A 24,098-nucleotide genomic window follows, 5' to 3' on the forward strand; every position below is an offset into this window, starting at 1 on the left:
TTCAAATGACCATGACTCATAAAACCAAATATAATAGCCAAAGGGCTGTTATTCCTGTTGATCTCACTAGAGAATCACAATGCTATTTGAGGTAAGGAAATAGATGGAAATATGTTTAATAAATTACTTGGAATACATTTTAAAAATAAGCATAAAACACATATTGATCATTTTTAATTTTGAAGGCTCTAGAGAAAATAACATAGTATCCTGAATTGGTTATTAAAAAATATCTAGGGAATGATGATGTCCTAACGTTTATGTGTTCTGATCATTCTAGGCAATGCTGATCCGGAAGGCCAGGGTTACTGCCAAGCCGGATTTAGTCTGGATTTTTACAAGGTGAATTCTTTTGGTCTTGCAGCTTCTAATATTTAATCTGATTTTTTCCCCTCTGCCTCTCACTCCTACATCCCAAAACCACCACCACCACCACCAAAGAACCAAAGAATCTTGAGGAACATACCCAGCCCGTTCAAGCAAATTCTTTCTAAAACAATTTTTCTGTTCAATTTTTATGTAAGTAATTTATGCACATAGCAGCCTATTAAATAGTAAAGAAATAGGCATGATACAAAGTAACAGCCTTTCTTCTTACACTTTGTGACAATAATTTTTGAAATGAAAATCCTGAAAACGCAGTAATGTTTCTGAAAGAGATCACAAGACTCAATTCATTGTTTTATCTGTTAACTGTAATTGACCAGTTACATTTTATATTAAAATTCATATATCCTTTCACAAAATTAAAAACGGAGATGTTCAGTAAGAATGTAGAGGGGAAAGACTGTGTGGTTTTGAAAATGGTATAGAAAAATTTCATCAACATATAAACTGTTGACTGTCTTTCATCATACTTTTTATCATTGCTTTTTTGTTTTGTTCTGATGTTTTCCACTGAGAATTAAAGATATGAGACATGAAAGGTGAGGATGCAAATTGATGAGAAAATGTTTATATTTGCTAGTCCGGAGTGTTTGCTCTTTCTGCTGAGAAGGGGGTGGTATTCTGGATGTATGGGGAAAAAATAGGCATTACTATGGCCTTGAAATAAATTGGAACAGAATTGTCTTTTTATCACCAAGGCTCAAACGACTATGTCTGCAAAACGGCACAGCATTAAACATGTTGAGATTTTGCTTAACACAGGCAGTGCCAGAAAACAGAATTTATGTCTCTCAAGGGAGAGCATTCAACTTACCTAATTGAGTCAAATTAAAATTATTTAATATAACACACTAAATAATTGAAAGCAAAAGAGGAAACAAACTGCAGCCTTCAGATAGAAGACTCTTTTAAAAATTGCTTTTTATACGTAACAAATTGTTCGAGCAATGCTTATTAACAATGATTGATCACCCTTTAAACATGCTCAGTGTTTCTTTTCCAAATCTGGTTGCTGTTGCTGTTTCTGTTTTGTAGAATGGAGACCTTATCCTAGGGGGACCGGGGAGTTTCTACTGGCAAGGTATGTTCTGTTGGCAGAGCAGAAAAGCACATTTGTTGTTACTAACAGAAGAATGGACCCAGAAGTAACGTTAAATGTTTGTTTTCTATTACCTTAATTTTATGTCCTTATTTACAGTTTCTCAAACGAAGCATCATTTCTTTTTTTGCTTTTTTTTTTTTTTTTTTTTTGAGATTGAGTCTCACTTTGTCACCAGGCTGGAGTACAGTGGCACAATCTCAGCTCACTGCAACCTCTGCCTCCTGGGTTCAAGCGATTCTCCCGTCTCAGTCTCCCAAGTAGCTGGGATTACAGGCACCGCGCCACCATGCCCCGCTAATTTTTGTATTTTTAGTAGAGACAAGGTTTCTCCATGTTGATCAGGCTGGTCTTGAACTCCTGACCTTGTGATCCACCTGCCTCGATCTCCCAATATGCTGGAATTACAGGTGTGAGCCACCATGCCCAGCCAAATGTTTACTTTCTATTACCTTAATTTTATGTCCTCATTCATAGTTTCTCAAATGAAGTGTCATTTCTTTTTTGCTTTTATTATTATTTTAATTGATAAAATACTTGTACTTATTTATGGGATACATGTGATATGTTCATACATGTATATAATGTGTAATGATCAAATCAGGGTAATTAGCATAATCATCACCTCAAACATTGATCATTTATGTCAGGAACATTTTAAATCTCTAATAGCTATTTGAAAATATACAATAAATTGTGGTTAACTATAGTCACCTTATAGTGCTATAGAATGTTAGAACTTACTCCCCCTACCAGGCTGTACTTTTGTATCCATTGACCAAACTCTGGCTATCCCTGACTCTCTATTCATCCTTGCCTCAGTAACTACCATTAAGTATGAGATCAACTTTTTTAGCTTCCACATATGAGTGAGAGCAGAAGCATCATTTTGATTTGTATTCTCTATTTGTTGTTTTAGTTTTTGTTTGTGTTTTTGTTTTGAGATGGAGTTTCGCTCTTGTCACCCAACCTGGAGTGCAATGGCGCGATCTTGGCTCACTGCAACCTCTACCTCCCAGGTTCAAGCAATTTTCTTGCCTCAGCCTCCTGAATATCTGGGATTACAGGTGCCTGCCACCATGCCCAGCTAATTTTTGTATTTTTAGTAGAGACGGGTTTTCACCATGTTGGCCAGGCTGGTCTAGAACTCCTGACCTCAGGTGATCCACCTGCCTCAGCCTCCCAAAGTGCTGGGATTACAGGCTTGAGCCACCGCACCCAGCCTGTTACCTGTAATGTAAATGATATTTTAAAATACTCTTGCTACTTAAAAATTAATTTCTCCATCAAGAATGTATTGAGGCTCTGCCATGCTCTGTTCTAGATGCTGGGGATACATTATTGAGTAAAAACAGATGTTGTTTTTACTGTCGTGGAGGTTAATATCTGGAGAATGATAGCAGGCACTAATTGAACACTCACAGGAGTACTCGAGAAACCCCAATGGTGACACATTCCAAAGCAAAGGCATATGGTGATGGGGCCAAGAGAAGGAGGCTTCTCCAGGGTGACTGTGGATAGGTGTGTTTGTCCTCTGACCATTGACTGACAGGGAGCTGGAATACAACCTGTGCTCTGCTTAAAGCATCATAAACCCAGGTACAGACAGCATCTGCCCATAAGGAATGAGGTCCTCTAATTCTTGTCAAGGTGCTGCATCGGCCAACGGCAGCCCGAAGGTTAACTAACTTGGAAAGCAAGCAACCTTCAACTGAGATCTGCACCTTACGTAGGAGTTACTTACGTGAAGAGAGGAGGGACCCTGTGCAGATGTTCTGTGGGAGGCAGGAGGGCCGTGTAGGTGAGAACAGAGGAAAGGTGACCAGTGTTAAGAGTGAGGGAAGATGTGCCAGGGTGGTATGGAGTGGCCCCATAATTTCACAAAAGAATGGATGATGTGAAATTAACATAATAGATGATGTTAACAGTGTCAATTTCACATCATCCATTCTTTAAGTTGAAAAAATGTCGGCTCCAAATGATTTGCTGAAAAACTTGCCATAGCAATGGCATATAGAAGCATTTGTCTGAGACATGGAAATGTAAAATTTTATTCAGGTTTCAGATTGCAGGCTTGCAGACCATGTTAAGCAGCTTTTATTCTACAAACTAGGGGAAACCACTGGGGGATTTTAAGAGTATAAATAGATAGATGGCTCTAGGTAGAGTAAGAAGGTGTTGTTTGTTCTGAGTGTAGTGAGAACTTATGAAATAATTTTAAGCATGGAGTGCTGAAATAGAATTTATGTTTTGAAAAGATCATTCTGGCTGCGTTACAGAAAACAAACTAAAATCTGGCCAAGGTGAAATATCAGCAAAGTAGTTCCAAGGCTGTTACAAGGATATAAACTAATTTTATGTTTATAAGGTAAACAAGCTGTGTAAGTTTCAGGTAAACATGTCTGTTTCTTAGCATGATGATGGTACAGACTGAAAAAGAAGAGAAATTTGAGAAATATTTTGGAGGCAAAATAAGCAGCCTAAATGATGGGTTGGCCATATGGTGGTAAGGGAAGAAAGGCGGTAAGGGAATGTTTCTGAAGTCTGCAACTGAATGGTTGTAGGCTGGTGCCACTCACTGAGATAGAGAACACTGAAAGAGGCCAGGTTTGGACCGGGTTGGAGAGGGAAGATGATGAGTTTAGTTTCTGTTCTGTTGAGTATGAAAATATTTGAGATACCTAAAGGGTTTCACCTAAGTATTTAAGGCTTAAGCTCAGAGGACATCTAGAGTGAAATCTAAATTTTCATTACTTGCATACTGGTTATAACTGAGGCCACAGGTATTGATGGGAGGCCAAGAGAGAGAATACCAAGAATATTTTGTAATTTGGGCTGTAAAGTTCAGGACAGAGTAGAATCTGAGATTAATACTTGAGGGGGAAAATTTTTTAAGGGAAGAAACTTGATCATGTTTATAAGCCAATGAGAAAGATCCAAGAGAGATAGATTTATGATTTTTTTGAGACAGAGTCTTGCTCTGTTACCCAGACTGGAGTATAGTGACGTGATATTGGCTCACCAAAACCTGTGCCTCCCGGGTTCAAGCGATTCTCCTGCCTCAGCCTCCTGAGTAGCTGGGATTACAGGCCATGCCTGGCTAATTTTTTATTTTTAGTAGAGACGGAATTTTACCATGTTGGTCAGGCTGACCTCATGATCTGCCCACCTTGGCCTCCCAAAGTGCTGGGATTACAGGCGTGAGCCACTGTGCCTGGCCGATTTATGATGAAATTTTATATGAACTTAATGTTAAGCTCAATTCATGCATATACAATTATAAACATCAATAATTAACATTTTGGTATTTAAAAGTTACTTTGCAAACTGAAAAACTATATATTTTGTACAACACATGGCTACAAAATTAAAATTATATTTATAGAAGGTTTTCTTCTAATTCACGTGGTTAATTTCACATAATCCATTCTTTTCCTTAAACTGAAAAAATGTCTGAGACAAATTTTTTGCTAAAAATTTGCCACAGCAATGGCATATACAAACATATGGTTGAGACATAGGATTTACAATTTTATTCAAGTTTAAGATTATAATGTTGATAGACATAGCTAAAGGAAGCAGCACACGCAGTGTGTATGTGGGATGGAGGAAAGAGGGTATTTAGTCCCAACCCAGAGAAATCTGGCTAATTCTACAGACAGTGTTCAGAAACTCATGTGTAAATACCACTGTCTTAGTATCAGAATAGTCATTTCAGTTCCAATCGCCTGGAAATATTTATGATCTGGTTTCATGGCTTTATTCTTTGTGGACTTCCAACAGAAAGACTGTAGGAATTATGTATGAATTCCCAAAGACTAATTTGGCTTTCAAATTAATGTTACATGTTAGTCTTTTGAAAGCATTTCTTCAGTTTTCTCCCACAGAACATGACATCACACTTTTTCTTTAGATGTCAGTGTTAAACATTGGAAATGCATAGAAATTGCAGTGGAAATTGCTGGCTGTCTTTTAGATACCTTGTCTACCCCAATGCAATCTTATTTCAAGACTTCTGAGAGAGACTTTTAAGAGAGATTAGCCAAAGTTCATATCATATCAATGTTGGTGCTGATGGATTTCTCTTTTGCTGAATTTTGGATCTCATTGGACCTAGCTGCTTCCCATTGTCATAATTTTATGCTCTCTCCATATTTTAGCGAGAAAAGCAGATGGCTCAGAGATTTTGTAATTCCTTCATTTAACTTAGCTGATACATTGTATCATCTATTAACAGAATACGTGATTTAGATTTCATACAATAGGTATATTTGCAAGAGCACAAGAAGTTTTATTAGAAAGCCAAAGGAGACGTTGGTTGTAATGCCTGATATCCTACTTGTAAAACCATGTGACCTTAGAGAAAGCACTCTAGCTCTTTGGGCCTCAGTTTCTCCACCTAGATTAAGCTATATTTGACTAAGTGATCTCAAAGCTTCCTTCCAACTGGAATATTCCAGAATAAAAATTACATCACATAAATTTTGCCTGCAAATTTGGCCTCCACTCTTAGACACTTTTATCATTTGGAAGTAGAGAGTGTGTGTATGTTGAAAGCAGCAGGAAGACCACCACAATATTGTAGTTCATCTCTGGTCTTCTGTCAGAATGGAAAGTTCTACCCAGTTGTAACTAACTGTGCCTTGGAGTTCTAGTGGCAGGCAGGAAAATTCATCATCAAAAAAGCAAGCAATTCTACAAGAGCTTTCAAGGGAATGTGTGTCTGCTCAGGGAGGGCCTGCCTCTTGCATTCATTGAATTAACATATTAATTTGTTTAAACACAGGTCAAGTCATCACTGCCAGTGTTGCAGATATCATTGCAAATTACTCATTCAAGGATATCCTCAGGAAACTGGCAGGAGAAAAGCAGACGGAAGTGGCTCCAGCTTCCTATGATGACAGTTACCTTGGTAAGACCCCTTGCTGAAGACGTTTGTGGTTTTTCAAAAGACAAGCCTAGTAAATGTAGCTGCAACTTTTATCCCTGACTTATCCCGTGTTATTTGGCACCTTATACAAATGTTCTCTTATTAGAGTGGACTCTTGATTTTTCTTTTCTTTCTAATACTGCTATTTTTCCAGCCATGATGTGTAATACATAATTTGTGCAGCTATTTTGTTGGCTCCATAGCAGTCTTTTCCACATGAACTATTTCATCAGTAGTAGACATTATGTATTAGCAGGGCTGCTACCAGTGTGACAGGGACAGCATGATAGCAACCGTCTCCAGTTTACAGAGCAGCACAAGAGAAGCTCCATTTGCTAGAATATTCTCCAACTGTATTATGTGCAAACCACACAACGTCACTTCACCACTACTGTTTCCCACCTTTGGTCTCCTAGTGGCCTTTTGATTGCTTGAGGAATTTGAAAAAGAAATGTAGCTATGTTTTGTCAATGTAGCCAGCACCTCACTTTAGTGCTAAATGAAATTGTGGAAAACCATCAGGAAAGGTATTAGGAAGGAGGTCTTGCTGGTGACCAGAAATAACAAAACCTGAGCCCAAAGGAAATCTTTCAGAGTATTCTGTCTGATTATTTTGAATCAGCAGCTCTTAAAATGCAACAGCCATCATTTACACTTAAGGGGGATTATGAAGCATCCATGCTTTTAAAATTGACCTCAGAATCGCGCTCTTTTTTTTTTTGCTATGCTCCTACTTAAGATAAGTAGTAGATGATCTATTATACATTCAAGATTTCGTATAAAAGTGTTTATTTTGGTATGATTAATTTTTTCCATCATAGAATCTTTAATTTTTATTTTATAATATTTGTAGAGATTTCTAAATAAAGCAGTACCATGGTAGCCCTTTCACTTTTTTCTAGATATAACTAATTTGGTGATGTCATCAAGTGTGATTAGTGTGTTTCTTTTTTTATATATATACTCTAAGTTCTGGGGTACATGTGCAGAACGTGCAGATTTGTTACATAGGTATACACATACCAGAGTGGTTTGCTGTATCCATCACCCCGTCATCTACATTAGGTATTCTTCCTAATGCTATCCCTATCCCCCATCTCCTGCTATCCTTCCCCTAGCCCCTCTGACCCCCTGACAGGCCCGGGTGTGTGATGTTCCCCTCCCTGTGTCCATGTGTTCTCGTTGTTCAACACCCACTTATGAGTGAGAACATGCAGTGTTTGGTTTTCTGTTCTTGTGTCAGTTTGCTGAGAATGATGGTTTCCAGCTTCATCCATGTCCCTGCAAAGGACATGAACTCATCCTTTTTTTGTGGCTGTATAGTATTCCAGTGGTGTATGTGTGCCACATTTTCTTTATCCAGTCTATCATTGATGGGCATTTGGTTTGGTTCCAAGTCTTTGCTATTTTGAACAGTGCAGCAATAAACACACATGTGCATGTGTCTTTATAACAGAATGGTTTATAATCCTTTGGGTATATGCCCAGTAATGGAATTGCTGGGTCAAATGGTATTTCTAGTTCTAGATCCTTGAGGAATTGCCACACTGTCTTCCACAATGGATGAACTAATTTACACTCCACCGACATGTTTCTTTTCTTTAAAACAGGATATTCAGTTGCTGCTGGGGAGTTTACTGGGGATTCTCAGCAAGGTGAGAGACATTGTTGAGTTTAAATCACTTACAAAGCATGGGGAAATGGTAAAATGACAAAAAGTTTTTTCTGTCAGTGGGATTTTGTTTGCTATACAAAAGGTATATTAACGGAATCCCAGAGTGTATATAATATTTTGTAGAAAAAATACTTTGGTACAGCGTTTTGGGTCTCAAAGGATTTCATAAGAATGAATATCAACTTTATAAAATCTAGTTAAGCAGTCAAAAATTAGGGCCATAGCCCCATGTTATGAATGAAAAATACAGATAATTAAATGCTGTGCTGTTAGTGACAGATCAAATTTGTGAAATTAAGATCCCTTTTTAACTTTCATTTCCAGTACCTCTCATATCATACACGTCCAAAATTACTCTCCCCAACCAACTCCAATCCAACATCCCTGCCTTATTTCCTTTTCCTCTTTGAACATACCCAAACTCCAAATAACAGAATAAATGAATCCCTATCTCCTATATACCCCATATGCCCTATCTTCTCTACTTTGCTGTGACTGTCTTCTACTGGGGCTGATCAACATGAAATAATGAACACAGAATATTAATTAAATTATGATAAGTGCTAGGATAAAGTTCTAAAGATAGAGTAAGGACAGCTTTGGTGTTGAGAAAACATTTGAACGGAGCCTGGGATGATGAGGGGAAAGGGTGGACAGACATAGGGGCAGGGGCCAACTTCTATATTCTAAAGTATGTGGAAAATGGGGGTGTTCAAGGACCTCAGTCTGACTGCCAGGCTTTGATAGTGAAATGAGATTGGCTTCGAGAAAGGTCTGGGTTCAGATCATGTCTGGTTTTATGGGTCATGGAAATGATTCTGGGATCTATTCAACATGCAGGGGAGAAGACATGAAAGGTTTAAGCTGAGGAGTAAATATGATGCTATTATGCTCATATTCTAAAAGAAAAAAAGAGAACAAATCACATTGGCTGCCTCATGTAGATTTGGTTGAGATGAGGGTAAGGAAGAATGATATCACATGTATTACTTTTCATGTCCCCCTCCTTGAAGGCAAGATCTATGTATTGTTATGTAGTGTTCTTATTTATCTTCCTTACAAAGACTAGACCATATGTTGCTCATAATAGACTCATATGGGAAACAGCCTGACAGAAATAAGTTGAATCTTTGGAATCAAGATCCACATAGGTTCAAGTTCTGACTGTACAGACTTTCTATTCCTGAGGCTATGACAACCTCCCTGATTCTTATTTGCTTATCTTTAAATGACACTAATATTAACTAACTCAAAATAATGTTCTGAAGATTGCATGAGCTAATGCATGAAAAATACCTAGAAACAAGGCAATAAATGGGAGCTTTTACTTAACTGGTAATATTTATTGAATGAGTCAATCGTCAATGAGTATTTACCATTTTCCATCTTGTTTCATATGAACACTGACTGCATCTCACTAATGCAAGTGGTTTCATTCACAAATAATTAGGAGTAAATGAAATATGGTCACCTCTAGGAATCATCACAGATCTTTTCATAGTTTCACGTTGACAAGATATACAAAGCAGAACATCATAAAGAAAGTTTTACAGTTCAGCTTGAAGATAATTGGGTGGTTTTTTTCTTTGAAAGAACATTTTTTCTTTTAGGTACAAACTAATTCATAAAGAACTTGTCCTTTCATTATGCTTTTTTCAAGGTATTAAAAAGAATTTTGTTTATTGTTACGCTTAAGAGCCTGGACTCTGGAGCCAGACCTCTTGGGTTTAAACCCTGACTTCACTACTTACTATCTCTGTGACCTTGGACAAGTTACCTAGCATCTTAGTGCCTCCAATTTTTCCATTCCTAAAATAAAGATGATGACGCTAATACTACTGTCTACCTCGTAGGGTTCTTGTGAGAATTAAATGACTTAACTGTATCCATAAAACAGGGCAATGCCTGCTCTCTAAAAAGTGCTGTTGGCTGTAATAAGAACAACTGAATTAGGAAGCAGCAAAGATAGTACTGAGTAACTAGTACCTTGAAAAACGGCCAAATCTTAAAATCACTAAAAACGTGACAAGGAAACTGTAGAACATGCCAAATTATTATTATTTTTTTAAATGTGGCATTAGGAGTATGTTAGACTGGGTTCACCACGCCTATAATCCCAGCACTTTGTGAGGCCAAGGTGGGAGAACTGCTTGAGCTCAGGAGTTCTCTATCAGCCTGGGCAACACAGTGAGACCTCCTCTCAAAAATACACAACTTAGCTGGGCAAGGTGGCATGCACCTGTAGTCCCAGCTACTTACTGTGGAGCCAACCCTAGGAGGCTGAGGCAGGAGGATCGCTTGACCCTGGGAGGTCAAGGTGGAAGTGAGTCATGATTTCACCACTGCACTCCAGCCTTGGGTGAGACACTAAGACCCCATCTCAAAACAAACAAACAAAACAGAGTCTTGTTGGAAAGCTCTCCAGGAGAGCATTCAGTTTTGACCCACGAAAGTAAATAATGATGCATGAGAGTACACTGTAGGGAAAGATGGTAGAACACAGTGGTGATTTTCCATCAGATCTCAGAAATATCTGAAAAATAGATTTGGGTTTTAAGTGTTTTGAGGATATCTCAGATAAAAGCACTATCAAGGAACTTCACAATCAGCTCACCAGACCACTACGAACCTAGGACCGTGCATGTTCACGATTTACTTAATTAGACAACGGGGAATTCAAATTATATTCAAAACAAAACAAAACAAAACAGTGACCACTTCAATGTCCTCTAGATGGTGGGTTCTTAATATGGATCCTCACACTGCTGGGTGGTACCTGGATGGGCTTCACTGGATTGGAACCCCTAAAAATTACATGCAAGATTCTGACAAGAGGATCCATAGCTTTCTTCCAATTTTCGTACATGTTTGTGACTCAGAAAAGGTTAAGAGCCTTTGTTATCACTTTAGAGTGAGATGTAGTGAACTAAAACCCAAGAAAGTAATCTGTCCCTAACCAATTCCAGGAACGTAACTTGATGTGTTGGAAAGAATGGTGACTTTGCTGTCAATACTCGACCTGTACTACTCACCAATTATGAGTTCAACCATGATAGAACCTTTCTAAGTTGCAAATGAGGAAATATTTTTGCTTCTAACTAGTCGGTGTGCTATTCAAATCACGTGTTCTCAAGTCAAGGATCTAAAATTTTCCTGATTATATTCAATATTAAAAACCTTCTGGCTATGTGCCATGGCTCACGCCTGTAATTCCAGCACTTTGGGAGGCCGAGGCAGGTGGATCACTTGAGCCCAAGAGTTTGAGACCAGCCTGGGCAACATAGTGAAATCCAATCTCTACAAAATATGCAAAAATTAGCCAAGCATAGTGGCATGCACCTGTGGTCCCAGCTACTAAGGAAGCTGGGGTAGGAGGATGGCTTCAGCCCAGGAGGTTGAGGCTACAGTGAGCCATAATTATTGTGCCACTACACTCCAGTACACTCCAGGCTGGGTGACAGAGTGAGACCCTGTTTTAAAAAAAAAAAAAAAAAAAAAAAAAACCTCCTGAAGATTTTACCTTGAGTTATTGAAAGGGAAAAGTCTCCTATTTTTCCTTCCAACTGAATATTTTTGTAGTTGAGTGACAGTTCAGACTTGCCTTAGACCCCAAGCAATTAAGCTGTCCTGATCATTTATTAAAAAATTAATATTTACATTTGATAACTCCTTAGTGTTGTGGTCATATGAGATTGCAGACTCCACAGTTAAGAGGTGGGATGACTGATAATTTTAAAACAAAATTCCTGATGTTTGTGGGATGGGAGAAGTCGTGGTTGCCATGTTCTCAAATGGCCCAATCCTCTGGGATCTGTCTTCACCAACTGGCCTGACACTGAAATCAGTCAACCTTATTATATCTGATTGTAGTTTGTTTTTCATGCCAAGAGAACTTAATTTATACCAATAAAGATGATTGAAAACTGAACAAGGTACTACCAGTTCCATCAACTTTCCTGGCAGTCTATCTGGATGACTAGTTTTTCTGAACCCTGTGTTATGATTTAGGAGCAAGCTTCCCCAGCCCTCCTACTGCTGTAGATGAATCATACACATTCCTGTCCAAGACTCCCCTCTCTGCTTCGCACCTGATCCCATTCCCTCCCTTGACTCTAAGTTCTGGAACCAGAACTGTAATTTTTATACTAGTACTAAAGATGTCACCACAGTAAAAGCTGGAAGAATCAGAGTAAGAGGTCTAACTTATAAATCACCTGCAGACCCAAGAAGCCAGACTCAGGATCTAGAGACAGAGGTGCAGAGAGGACTCTTAATGAAGACATAAATCTCAAAGTGTAACAATGTATGACTTCTGGTTTTCTGTTTTCTATTATCTGGAGAAGAAACAAAAGCTAATGGAACAGTAAATACAAAGCCCTGACTTCAAACATCAGCAATCTGCAACCTTTTTGGTACCAGGGACCAGTTTCATGGAAGACAATTTTTTCCACAGACAGTGGGGGCGGGTGGGTGAAGGATGGTTTTGGGATGAAACTGTTTCACCTCAGGTCTTCAGGCATTAGATTCTCATGAGGAGCACGCAACCTAGATCCCTGCATGAGCAGTTCACAACAGGGTTAGAGCTCTTATGAGAATCTAATGCGTCCACTGATCTGACAGGAGGCAGAGCTCAGGCTGTATTGAGAGCGATGGGGAGTGGCTGTTAAATACAGATGAAGCTTTGTTCTGGCTCAGCATGTGGCTCACCTCCTACTGTGTGCGCAGCCGGGCTCCTAACAGGCCACAGACAGGTACTGGTACTGGTTGGTGGCCTGGGACTCGGGGGACCCCCTGCTCTATATGATAGCCACTCATTTTACAAGCACTGTCTTTACTACATATTTATTATATGATTATATGATTACATGTATGTAATGTCCCTTCTAAATGACTATTTTCATCCCCAGAATTGGTTTGCTGGAGTTCCAAGAGGAGCACAGAATTTTGGATATGTGAGTACTGAGAATACATTATAGGAATAGGATATTTTCTTGTACAGATGCTTCATGATGGAACTACATCCTGATAAAACCACCATAAATGGAAAATATTATAAGTTAAACACACATTTAATACACCTACCACCAAACATCGTAACTTTCCTAACCTACCTTAGACATGCTCAGAACACTTACATTAGTCCACAGTTGGATGAAAACATCTAACACAAAGCCTATCGTATAACAAAGTATTGATATCTCAAGTAAGAGTAATCATATCACATATTGCTAGTCTGGGAAAAGATCAAAACTCAAAATTCAAAGTATGATTATTACAGAATGTCCATCAGTTTTGAACCATTGTCAGTTGAACCATCATAATTTAATGACCATCTGTATACTCAAAGAAATGTTTTGTTTTATTGCAACTTTTAGGTCTTTTAAAACACATGGACACAGGGAAGGGAACATTTACACACTGGGGCCTGTCGGGATGGAGGTGGGTAGGGGAGGGATAACAGGGAGTTGGGGGATTGGGGAGGGAAAGCATTAGGAGAAATACCTAATGTAGATGACAGGGGGATGGAAGCAGAGAACCACCATGGCATGTGTATACCTATGTAACAAACCTGCATGATCTGCACATGTACCCCAGAACTTAAAATATAATTAAAAAAAAAACCTGGAGTTTTTTTTAAGGAGTTCCTCCTCCCAATTCATGCTACTTGCTTATGAAAAAGGAAGGAAAACAAGTCAGATTAGATTTGTTCTGATCCATGTGCAGAACCAACTATGTATTTGATGAGACTTACTGCAAAATGAAACACAGGTCCCTTGTTCAAAAATTATTAAAAATTTCAGAACAGCAATAGCAGTGCATTAAACCAAGGGTGGGACCCATCTAAGCACAGGGCCTTGTGTGACTATGCAAGTCACAACCCACAAAGCTCATCCTACCTATGGGCATAATCTCAGAATAATATTGGATAATGCCATGGTTATGATGAATACCTTAATACATCTCAGACGGTAGAAATAAAAGCAATTGTTATTTCCATTATTTTAATTAATTAAATTATTTGATTTAATCTTAAATTTAATTAATTGTGAATTTGATATCTGTTAGTTTCCTAAGACTGCTATAACATAGAATCACAAACTGGATGGCTTCAAACCACAATAAATTCATTCACTCACAGTTCTGGAGTTCAGAAGTCTGACATCAAGTTGTGGGCAGAATCATGTTCTCACCAGAGCATCTGTGATAGGAGGCTTCTATCATAGACGGCCCCTTCCAGCCTCTGACAGTCCCTCGCAATAGCTTGGCTTGTGGCAACATCCCACCAGTCTCTGCCTCCATCCCTGTGTGGCCTTCTGCCCTCTGTGTCTACCCTGTGTCTTCTCCTCCTTTTAGAAGGACATTAGTTGTCGTTATAAAATGATGACATCAGTTGTCCTTATAAAAATGATGACATCAGTCATCAAATTTAGAGCCTACCGGATGATTTCATCTTGAGATCCTTAACTAATTTCATCTGCAAATACCTTATTTCCAAATAAAGTCACATTCTGATGTTCTGGGTAGACATGAATTTTGGGGGCAATATCGTTCAAACCCATTACAATGAAATTAGGGAAAAGCAACTAAATAGATCTTATGAAAGAAAAGCATATTTGAAATAAAGTTCATCATTTACAAAAGTATCTAGCAAGCATCGGTGGTTGGCTAAGTAGAATTAACAGGAATATTTTTGCCATGTGGGATAGCATGACAAAATTTTAAAATCTAACTTTTCTTGCAAAGAACCATAATTATCCATTTATAATAGCATAAGAACAGAAATTGGATTTAGTCAAAAATCCTCATTAAATCAACTATCAAGTTAATTGCCCTCAATATTCTTGAATTCAACTATTATTTCTCCAGCTCAGATTAATAAGCATACATTTTGTCTGAAAGCATCCCAGACTTAACCATAAACAGAAAGTTCATTTAGCTTTTTTTTTAATAAGATCATCGGTGGGCTGTACCATCTTGTTTTACATTTAGCTAACCACTTATCACACCTTACAAAAAAAATTTAATGATTCAAGTTGTAATTTTTAAAAATGGCTCCAATTCTACATCAAATGGTGTAACCTGTTTAATTTCTATGATTTCAGGTTTCAATCATTAATTCTACAGATATGACCTTTATTCAGAATTTCACTGGCGAACAGGTAGAAACATTTTTTTAAATTTATTTATTTAACTTTAGGTGCATTCTAAATGTTTCCAGATTTTTTTAATGAACGCCAGTTAGAGTGGCGATCATTAAAAAATCTGGAAACATTTTAATACCAAATAAGTAAAATCACTCTGGGTTACTAGTAGACTATAATATTCATATCAATTATTCATCCATTCAACAAATATTTAATGAGCAGCTACTGTGTACTGGAAACTGTCCTAGGCACTAGGGATGCAACCATGCATCAGGCAGATCCTACATAGCTCTCAGGCAGCAGTGAGGTGGCAGGGGAGGGAGGGGAAGGGACAGTTTATTAACAAGCAAATAAATGTTCATGATAATTTCAGATTGTGAACCATGATTTAAAGAAAATAAAACTGAGTGATATAAGCTGGGAGGAAGGTGTCAAAAAAGCCCTTAGATGGGGCAATCAGGGAGGCCTCTGAGGTGGCAGTGTCTGGGGCTGAGATGTGCATGACAAGACAGAGCCAACGATGCCATCTTATCCAGAGCCTCCAGGCAAGGGAAGGCTAATATGAACGCTTTCAAACAAGAACCAGCGGGACATGTGTGAAGAGCAGAGCAAAGGTCATAGTCTCTGTGAGCAAGAGAGACGTAGGAGCTGAGGACGGGGGGACGGGGGCTACTCAAGGAAAGACTGGTTGGGAAGGTGGGCCGTGTTTGGGACTAGGGATTTTTTTCTAAGAACAATGGGAAGTAGTTTTGTATTAAATTAATCTTTCAATAGTCTATAAATGCCTGAAGGTGTTGATGTAAGATATGGTAAGAAGGTCACTGTAAAAAGGGCCTGGACTTCTGCAGGTGACAGATCAGACGTCCAGCTCCCATCACACCGCTCATGAACCATGTGAGACCACAGGAAAATCACCGGACCTCTTTGAGCCTCTTTGCAAAATAGGAATAAAATGTTTCTCTTCCAGGCTCCCTTTAAGAATGAAATAAATCAAGGATTGTAGATTACTTAGAAGATTTCCTGGCATATAACAACTTCACAAGAAATGTTAATTCCTTTCCACCCCATTTCCTGTCTCCTTCCTTTTGATTAAACAAAAGCCACTAAATTCCCATGTGCCACTAAATCTTCTATAATTTGAGACGCATGCAAATACGTGTACTATTGCATTTCTAGTTCAGTAATACAGAGATTCAGGTCTCCATGTTTGAATTCAGGGCAAATCTAATATAAATGAACTCCTTGTATTTGTAACTTACATGTGATTCTTTACAAACAGAATTACACACTTAATTTAAAACTATGTACAAAACTGTGAAAGTAATAAATTTAAAATTAACCATGTTAATTTGAAGAGTAGAGAAAATCGATTGTCTGGAGAAACAAAATCAATTCACAACTGGCTTCCCTTAGATGGAAATACCAGTTCAGTATTTAAAGAAATGTGGCTCACACCTGTAATCCCAGCAGTTTGGAAGGCCAAGGCAGGAGGATCGCTTGAGGGCCAGAGTGCACGATCAGCCTGGGCAACATAGTGAGAACGCTGTGTCTGTTAAAAAGAAAAGAAAAAGAAAGAAAAGAAATCAGCAGGTTTTAAAATAAACACAAAACGATTTTGACATCTTTTTGCTATAATTTGGGGTTTTAGTCTATCACTCTGAAATTTTCAACAAAGCATTTTACATCTCCTGATATTCTTTTGGAAGATTTGGAGAAGACTTAAATTGAATAGATATTGAACAACTATTTCAAACAGCTGTTTCTAAGTGGTGGTAATTAATAAGTGAATGCCAATCTAGCAACGCTTCTCCTTTGCCCAGATCTGTTATTGCACTCTTTTATTTTTAGAAACTTTTTAAACATTGCTACATTTAGCCTTTCTACAACTTCTTGTCCTCAATACCACTTAGTTCTGTAATCCTGAACTTCAGAAGCTAATACATAAATGATGAAATTCCTCTGAGTGAAAGCCACACAACACCACAGCAAGAAAAAGAATTTCACTGTGTATGTTTGGAACAGAGAAAAAGAGGTGTGAGAATTGACTTGTTCCATGCCACTTGTTCACTCATATATTTATTTTCTCTGCAAAGAGCATTTGGCACCTGGCACCTACTTTGACCCGGACACCGCTCAGGAAGTTCAAATAGAACAGTAAACAACACAGACCAAAGCCTCTGCACCCTGGGGAACATGCTTTCTAAGGGATTATATGTTCATTACATGAGGACATGCCGGAAAGCTATGTCATCTAAAACACTGCCAGGCCCACTATGGAAGCAAAATTGGCAAGCTGGAACTATGAGTCAAATCTGATGACAGTATAAATCCTGAAAAGGTTATAAATTCAAAACATAGGTTTAAAAAAAAAACTTCAGAGATAAAATGCAGGGAGGCCAAGCACAGTGGCTCACACCTATAATCCCAGCACTTTGGGAGGCCAAGCGGGTGGATCACCTGAGGTCAGGTGTTCAAGACCAGCCTGGACAACAAAATGAAATCCCATCTCTATTAAAAATACAAAAATTAGCTGGGCATGGGTAGTGGGTACCTGTAATCCCAGCTACTTGGGAGGCTGAGGCAGGAGAATCGCCTAAGCCCAGGAGATGGAGGGTGCAGTGAGCCAAGATCGCACCACTGCACTCCAGCCTGGGCAACAAGAGTGAAACTCCATCTCAAAAAAAAATAAAAATAAAAATAAAACGTGAGAAGACTGTGGTACACTACGTACACTCATGGAAAAGATATAGGAGCTTTTGTTGACTATGAGCACAATACAAATTGATACTGAGACATGGGTTTCCCCAACATGTAAACTTCTAATGCTTTCTCCAAAGCAGGAAATGCAAATCCTACCTAACTCTTCTCTTATCATCAGCACACTCGCAAGTGTCATCTGTGTTTTGGTATCACTCATCATCTCTCTAAGACAGAGAAGTTGGATGGTGAACCAAGTGAAAATATTTTCTTTTCTTTGAGACAGGACCTTTCTCTGTCACCCAGGCTGCAGTGTAGTTGTGTAATCTCAGATCACTGCAGCCATGACCTCCCTCGGCTCAGGCAGTCCTCCCACCCAGCCTCCCAAGTAGCTGGGACTACACGTGCCACCACGCCCTGCTAATTGTGTTTTATTTTTTGTAGAGATGTGGTCTCACCATGTTGCCCAGGTTGGTCTTGAACTCCTGGACTCAAGCGACCCTCCTGCCTGGGCCTCCCAGAGTGCTGGGATTACCAACATGAGCCACCACACCTCGCCTGAAAATATTTTCGTACAACATCATATGGAAGTGGAATTAGATTCCTTCTGTGAGATTTGAGATTGCAAAACTTGGTGGGATTAAGTGCTAGAAGTCGCAGAAGGGCCAATTTTAGCAGTGAACATTCTGATAGCTGTGTCCACAAATTAAATGGGCTGATTGTTGAACATCCCCAGAGGATGTCCAAGCAGATGTCCGAGTTATTATGGGGAAAATTATTCACTGGGTCAGGGGTTAGACTAAATGACTCAAGGACCCTGGCCATGTCCAAGAGTCTATGAATTTAAAAGCAAGAAATGCACCACAATGAGATGAATCTTTCAGGGGTAATGGAAACATGACTACAGAAATGACTTTTTGGACATAAAATGTCATCTCCCGGTTTTCCTTTGCAGATGGCATCTTATTTTGGATATACCGTGGTCATCTCAGATGTAAACAGCGATGGGTAAGTTTCTAGACCTCCCTCATATATAATACGTTATATTCATCCATAAAGATGTTGTATTTTCCCTTCACAAAATACATCCTTCCTTACTGCCTCAACAAGATAGAGGCTCTCTTGTTCTCAACTGTTTTTTGGTTCACGACAAGAGGATGCATCTATTAAATAATTCTCTGTCATCCGATTTTGTCTTTACTGAGATTTTCCACATCTGCTGCTTCTAGAAGAGGACTATTATATTTCATTTTAATTTTATAAAGTCTTCAGCCATTCAAAATCCATAAGCATTGAGGACATTCATCTATCTCTCTTCACTCTTAGAATTTTCCCCAGCATGTGATACATTCACAAAACGTTTGCACATAAATGGATCTTTTTTGACATTGCTTTAAAAATGTATTATACTACTAACATCCATGGAAAAGATGAAATTATAATGTCATTTTTCAGATTACAGCAGTAAAATTACAGTTGAACATGGACCAAACAGCACGGTAAATTTTGGTTGTGTTTAAGTCATTATTTCAAAAATAAATTATGATTAAACACCCCTTTGATTCACTAAAAGCACCTGACAGGTAAATTAATGAATCATTAAATAAAAAACCATTAGAATGAGATATATTGATTATCCACCCAAAATATTATTGGGTCACCCACCATGTGCCAGGCTTTGTTCTTGGTGCCCAGAATACACAGGCAAATAAGACAGATGGGGTTTCTCGGGGAGCTCACATTTTCACAGAAAGCAAATATCCGAAGAACCCTTACTATGTTCTAGGCAATGGGTTAAGCACTTTAGATATACCTTTGCTAGATATTTTCTGTGGCCTTCAAATAGCTATCAATTGACCTTATTTATTTTGTCATGGCATTTAATTGGAGATAAATTTCATACTTTTCATACCTGTTGGGAAATATCTTTCTATTATTCTTTCATTGCACATAAACTTCTCGAGCATCTACTATGCACCAGCAGGCACTCTTCTAGGTGCAGAGAAACCCATAACTTCATGAAAGTTATACTAGAGTTAGGAAGGTTGGCACTACAAAAATTAACTGAGTAAAGAGAATGTTAGATAGTTATAAGTATTATGGAGACCGAGTAGATGAATACATAAACTCTGATACATCCTTATCATTGAATTTTATTCAGTGCTAAAAAGAAATGAGCTATCAAGTCATGAAAACACACAGAGGGGCTGAGCGCAATGGTTCATGACTGTAATCCCAGCACTTTGGAAGGCTGAGGCAGGTCGATCACCTGAGGTCAGGAGTTCGAGGCCAGCCTGGCCAACCCCGTCTCTACTAAAAATACAAAAATTAGCCAGGCATGATGGCGGGTACCTGTAGTCTTAGCTACTTGGGAAACTGAGGCAGGATAATTACTTGAACCTGGGAGGCAGAGGTGGCAGCGAGCCAAGATTGCATCATTGCATTCCAGCCTGGGCAACAGAGTGAGACTCTGTCTCAACACACACACGCGCACGCGCACGCACACACACCCCAACTGCATATTGCGAAGTGAAAGATGCCAGTCTGAAAGATCTGCATTCTATGTTATTCCAGTTCTATGACATTCTGGAAGAGGCAACACTATAAAGATAGTAACGAGGCCATGTTTCCCAGGGGTTCTGATGGAGAAAGTTATGAACAGGTGAAGCACAGGGGATTTTTAGGGGAGTGAAATGACTCTGTACGATACAGTAATAGTGGATACGTGTTCTTATTATATATTTGTTAAAACCCATAGAAGGTTTGATACTAAGATTGAATTCAGTGTAAACCATGGCTTTGGCTGACAACGACCTATGAATGTAGGCTCATTGATTGGAACGAATGTGCGCCTCTGGTGGGGATGTGATTGTGTGGAAGTTTGTAGGGTGGGGAGAGGGTAATGGGAGAACTCTATACTTTCTGCTCAATTTTGCTTTGAATCTAAATAATCTAAGACTGCTCTAAAACATAAAGTCTATTAAATAAACTTGTTAAAATAGAGAGGAGAGATAGGGAGTATCTGAAGGGATGGAATCCCCAATTGGGTAGATTGTGAAGGTCTAACATTCCAGCTGAAGGGTTGGGCACAGTGGCTCACGCCTGTAATCCTAGCACTTTGGGAGGCTGAGGCAGGTGGATCACCTGAGATCAGGAGTTCGAGACCAGCCTGGCCAACATAGTGAAACCCCGTCTCTACTAAAATACAAAATTAGCCAGGCATGATGTTTGGCACCTGTAATTCCAGCTACTTAGAAGACTGAGGCAAGAGAATCACTTGAACCCGGGAGGCGGAGGGTACAGTGAGCTGACACCATGCCACTGTACTCCAGCCTGGGCAACAAGAGCAAAACTCTGTCTCAAAAAAAAGAAGGTTTCAGCTGAGGAAACACCTAAAGGAGGTGAGGACCAGCCGTGGTGATGGAAGGGGGAGGAAGGAGTGTTCCCTGTGCAAGAGCGAAAGGTGCATATTCCCTGAGTGGGGAGCTCCAAGCATATTCAAGAACTAGTGGAGAGGTGTGGAGACTGAACCGTGGGGAGCTGGATCAGGAAGGTGTGCAAGTCACTGCATTTACTCCAAGCCACCACATGCGGCGCCGCACCAACTCTCCCGTGGACTACGACGAGTCCACTTCCAAGAAGGCTAACACGTCCTGTAAGCCACGGGGATTCCAGGTGAGCAGTACCTGCTCAGGCTTCGGTGTGATCAGCTGTGCTCTGTCTACCAGCTCTAGATGGCCACCGAGCCTTCTGTAAGCCTCCTGCCATGCACCAGCGGAGGCAGGACAGCGGTTTGGAGGGCAGTGAAATGACTGTATACACAACAGCAGTGGCGGGAGATGGCAGCTTGCACTCCACATGTATTTCGAAGTTATAGTTGAATCCCAATCTTATCCTGAAAGCAGTTAATTTAAAAATAAATTGCCTTCATCTTCAGATATCTAAGTTGTAAAAATAAAGTAGCCATTAGGACTGTCATTCAAGATTTCCAACTTAGGTGGACTGGAATTGTAATCAAAGCCTTTCAGTCATTTGGAAAGACAACAGCTGAAGAAGGACTTGAAGGCAAACCTAGCATGCCGTCCAGATTTCTTGAGCGCGTGCTACAGGGGAAACAAAACACCCCACTGCGGCCTTTCAGATATGCGCAATGTTTCTCCCTGCAGACGGTCACATACAAGCGCCAGGGGCTTTTCCCCTGCTATACGGATCCACTCCGTGTGTTCTCTTCCACGGCCCACTCTTGTTTTGAATCCTCGGGACTTTTCCCAAGTTTCGCCTTATGCCCTGCAGGGTACCCTGTTCTTCTTGGAAACATGCGTAGTCTATAGCAAAGTTTTGTGACAATGTTTATAGTACTTTTTTTTGTCATGTTAAAAAAAATTGTGAGAAAAGGACCTCATTGGCTTCCTGTTGATCAAAACATGGTAGTAACAAACACAGGACTTTTTATTTTTTATTTTTTATTTTTTGAGTTGGAGTCTTGTTCTCTCGCCCAGGCTGGAGTGCAGTGGCACAATCTTGGCTCACTGCAACCTCAGCCTCCCGGGTTCAAGAGATTCTCCTGCCTCAGCCTCCTGAGTAGCTGGGATTACAGGTGCTGGCCACCACACCCGGCTAATTTTTTTGTATTTTTAGTAGAGATGGGGTTTCACTGTGTTAGCCAGGATGGTCTGGATCGCCTGACCTCATGATCCGCCTGCCTCAGCCTCCCAAAGTGCTGGGATTACAGGTATGAGCCACTGCGCCCAGCCCAGACTTTTTTTCAGTAATAATTTCTTCTTTCTTGATGTTCTTAAAAGTTGCTATGCATATATTTTTTTTATTCTGTAGTATTTTCTGAATTCTTTAGACTGCATTGAAGAATATTTCCATTAACTTACTAATGCCATTCATTAAGTGTCCACAGATTCTCAGTATATCATTTGCTGTTTTAAGTTACTTACATGCTATGTAAATTCAAGGTCCTATTTTAAGTATGCTGTGGAAGTAATTGAGATTGGCCAAAGGAAGATGCCAGATAACCACTCAAGTGAAGTCTGAAATTACAATAATGATGATATATACAAGATATTTTACTGGGTTCAAAAAAATTACTTGTCTAGATCATCGCTCATGGTTCGGAAGTGAGGACTCCCCTGCGCACACACATTTATGGGCTTGAACCAGACTCTCCTTTCCCCAAGCCAGAGATAATTAAGTTAACTAGTGGAAATTTTCCCCCACTATTTTTCTGTTAAGAAAACTCTCCCACTATGATTGACTGGACTGCCAACATTTCGTCTCAACAGTTGTGTACATGCTGGGTGATGGTTAAAACTGTCAAGCCTGTGACAGTGTTGAAAATATAAACAAGCTGGGGAAATTATCTTCAGTTTTGGTATCTTAAGACTTCCAGTACTACAAACTCTGTCAGTATAAGCTTTGTTAGGAATTTCTGGACAAACTTGTTAATAACAAATGGATGATATTTTTCATCTTGTGCCTAAGCAAGCACATATGTTTTTTTCTTATGGCTTTTGAGCCTTATACTAGTTATACTGCTTCAGAAATTCACTAAATTACAATTAAATCCATTGGATACTTTCTATAAGACTATTGGTTCTAACCTCTGCAGGACCAAAAGCAGCCAAATTTAAAGAGATTCTTAGCAGTTAACTTGAGAACAATTTACAGAAAAATGTTTCAAAGTAAACAGCTTAGGGAACTGTATTTTTATGCTAGATTTAGTCCAAGTATCTTCATTCATACAGGATGTATCATTATGATTGAATTAGGTAGAAAAATCTAAAAAAAATTCAACCATAAAAAGTTATAAATTAATTTCTGTAATGTAATTGAAGTGATGTTATTTCTTGCCTATCAATTAGGTTGATTTGATATCTACTATATAGTCCACTAATGTGTATTCTTTTAATAACTAAATTCTGAATATTAGTCATGGGCATTAGCAAGCAAAGTATACTAATGGGAAAAAAAAAAAAGAAACAGAAAAGTTTCTATGTTAAAGCAATATATGGCTTAGCCTGTTTTCTGTTGCTGTAACTGAATACCTGAGACTGGATGATTTATAAAGAAATAAAAATCTATTTCTGATACTTCTGGAGGCTAGAAGTCCAAGGTCAAGGGGCTGCATCTGGTGAGGGCCTTCTTGCTGTTGGGGAC

The 24,098-nt window shown here is 39.1% G+C and overlaps 1 protein-coding gene across 1 annotated transcript in view; it reads left to right on the top strand.

The window, feature by feature from the left end:
- Positions 1-24,098, top strand: part of ITGA8 (integrin subunit alpha 8) — a 187,509-nt gene that overhangs the window by 41,996 nt on the left and 121,415 nt on the right. Inside the window, 8 exon segments of the mRNA XM_064368406.1 lie at positions 281-342; positions 1,423-1,468; positions 6,273-6,398; positions 8,027-8,071; positions 12,999-13,006; positions 13,008-13,043; positions 15,195-15,251; positions 18,889-18,941. Of these exon segments, the coding sequence (XP_064224476.1) occupies positions 281-342; positions 1,423-1,468; positions 6,273-6,398; positions 8,027-8,071; positions 12,999-13,006; positions 13,008-13,043; positions 15,195-15,251; positions 18,889-18,941 (433 nt within the window).

Source organism: Aotus nancymaae, unplaced genomic scaffold, assembly GCF_030222135.1.
Source record: "Aotus nancymaae isolate 86718 unplaced genomic scaffold, 86718_ANA_hifiasm-v0.15.2.pri h1tg000077l, whole genome shotgun sequence".
NCBI lineage: Eukaryota > Metazoa > Chordata > Mammalia > Primates > Aotidae > Aotus > Aotus nancymaae.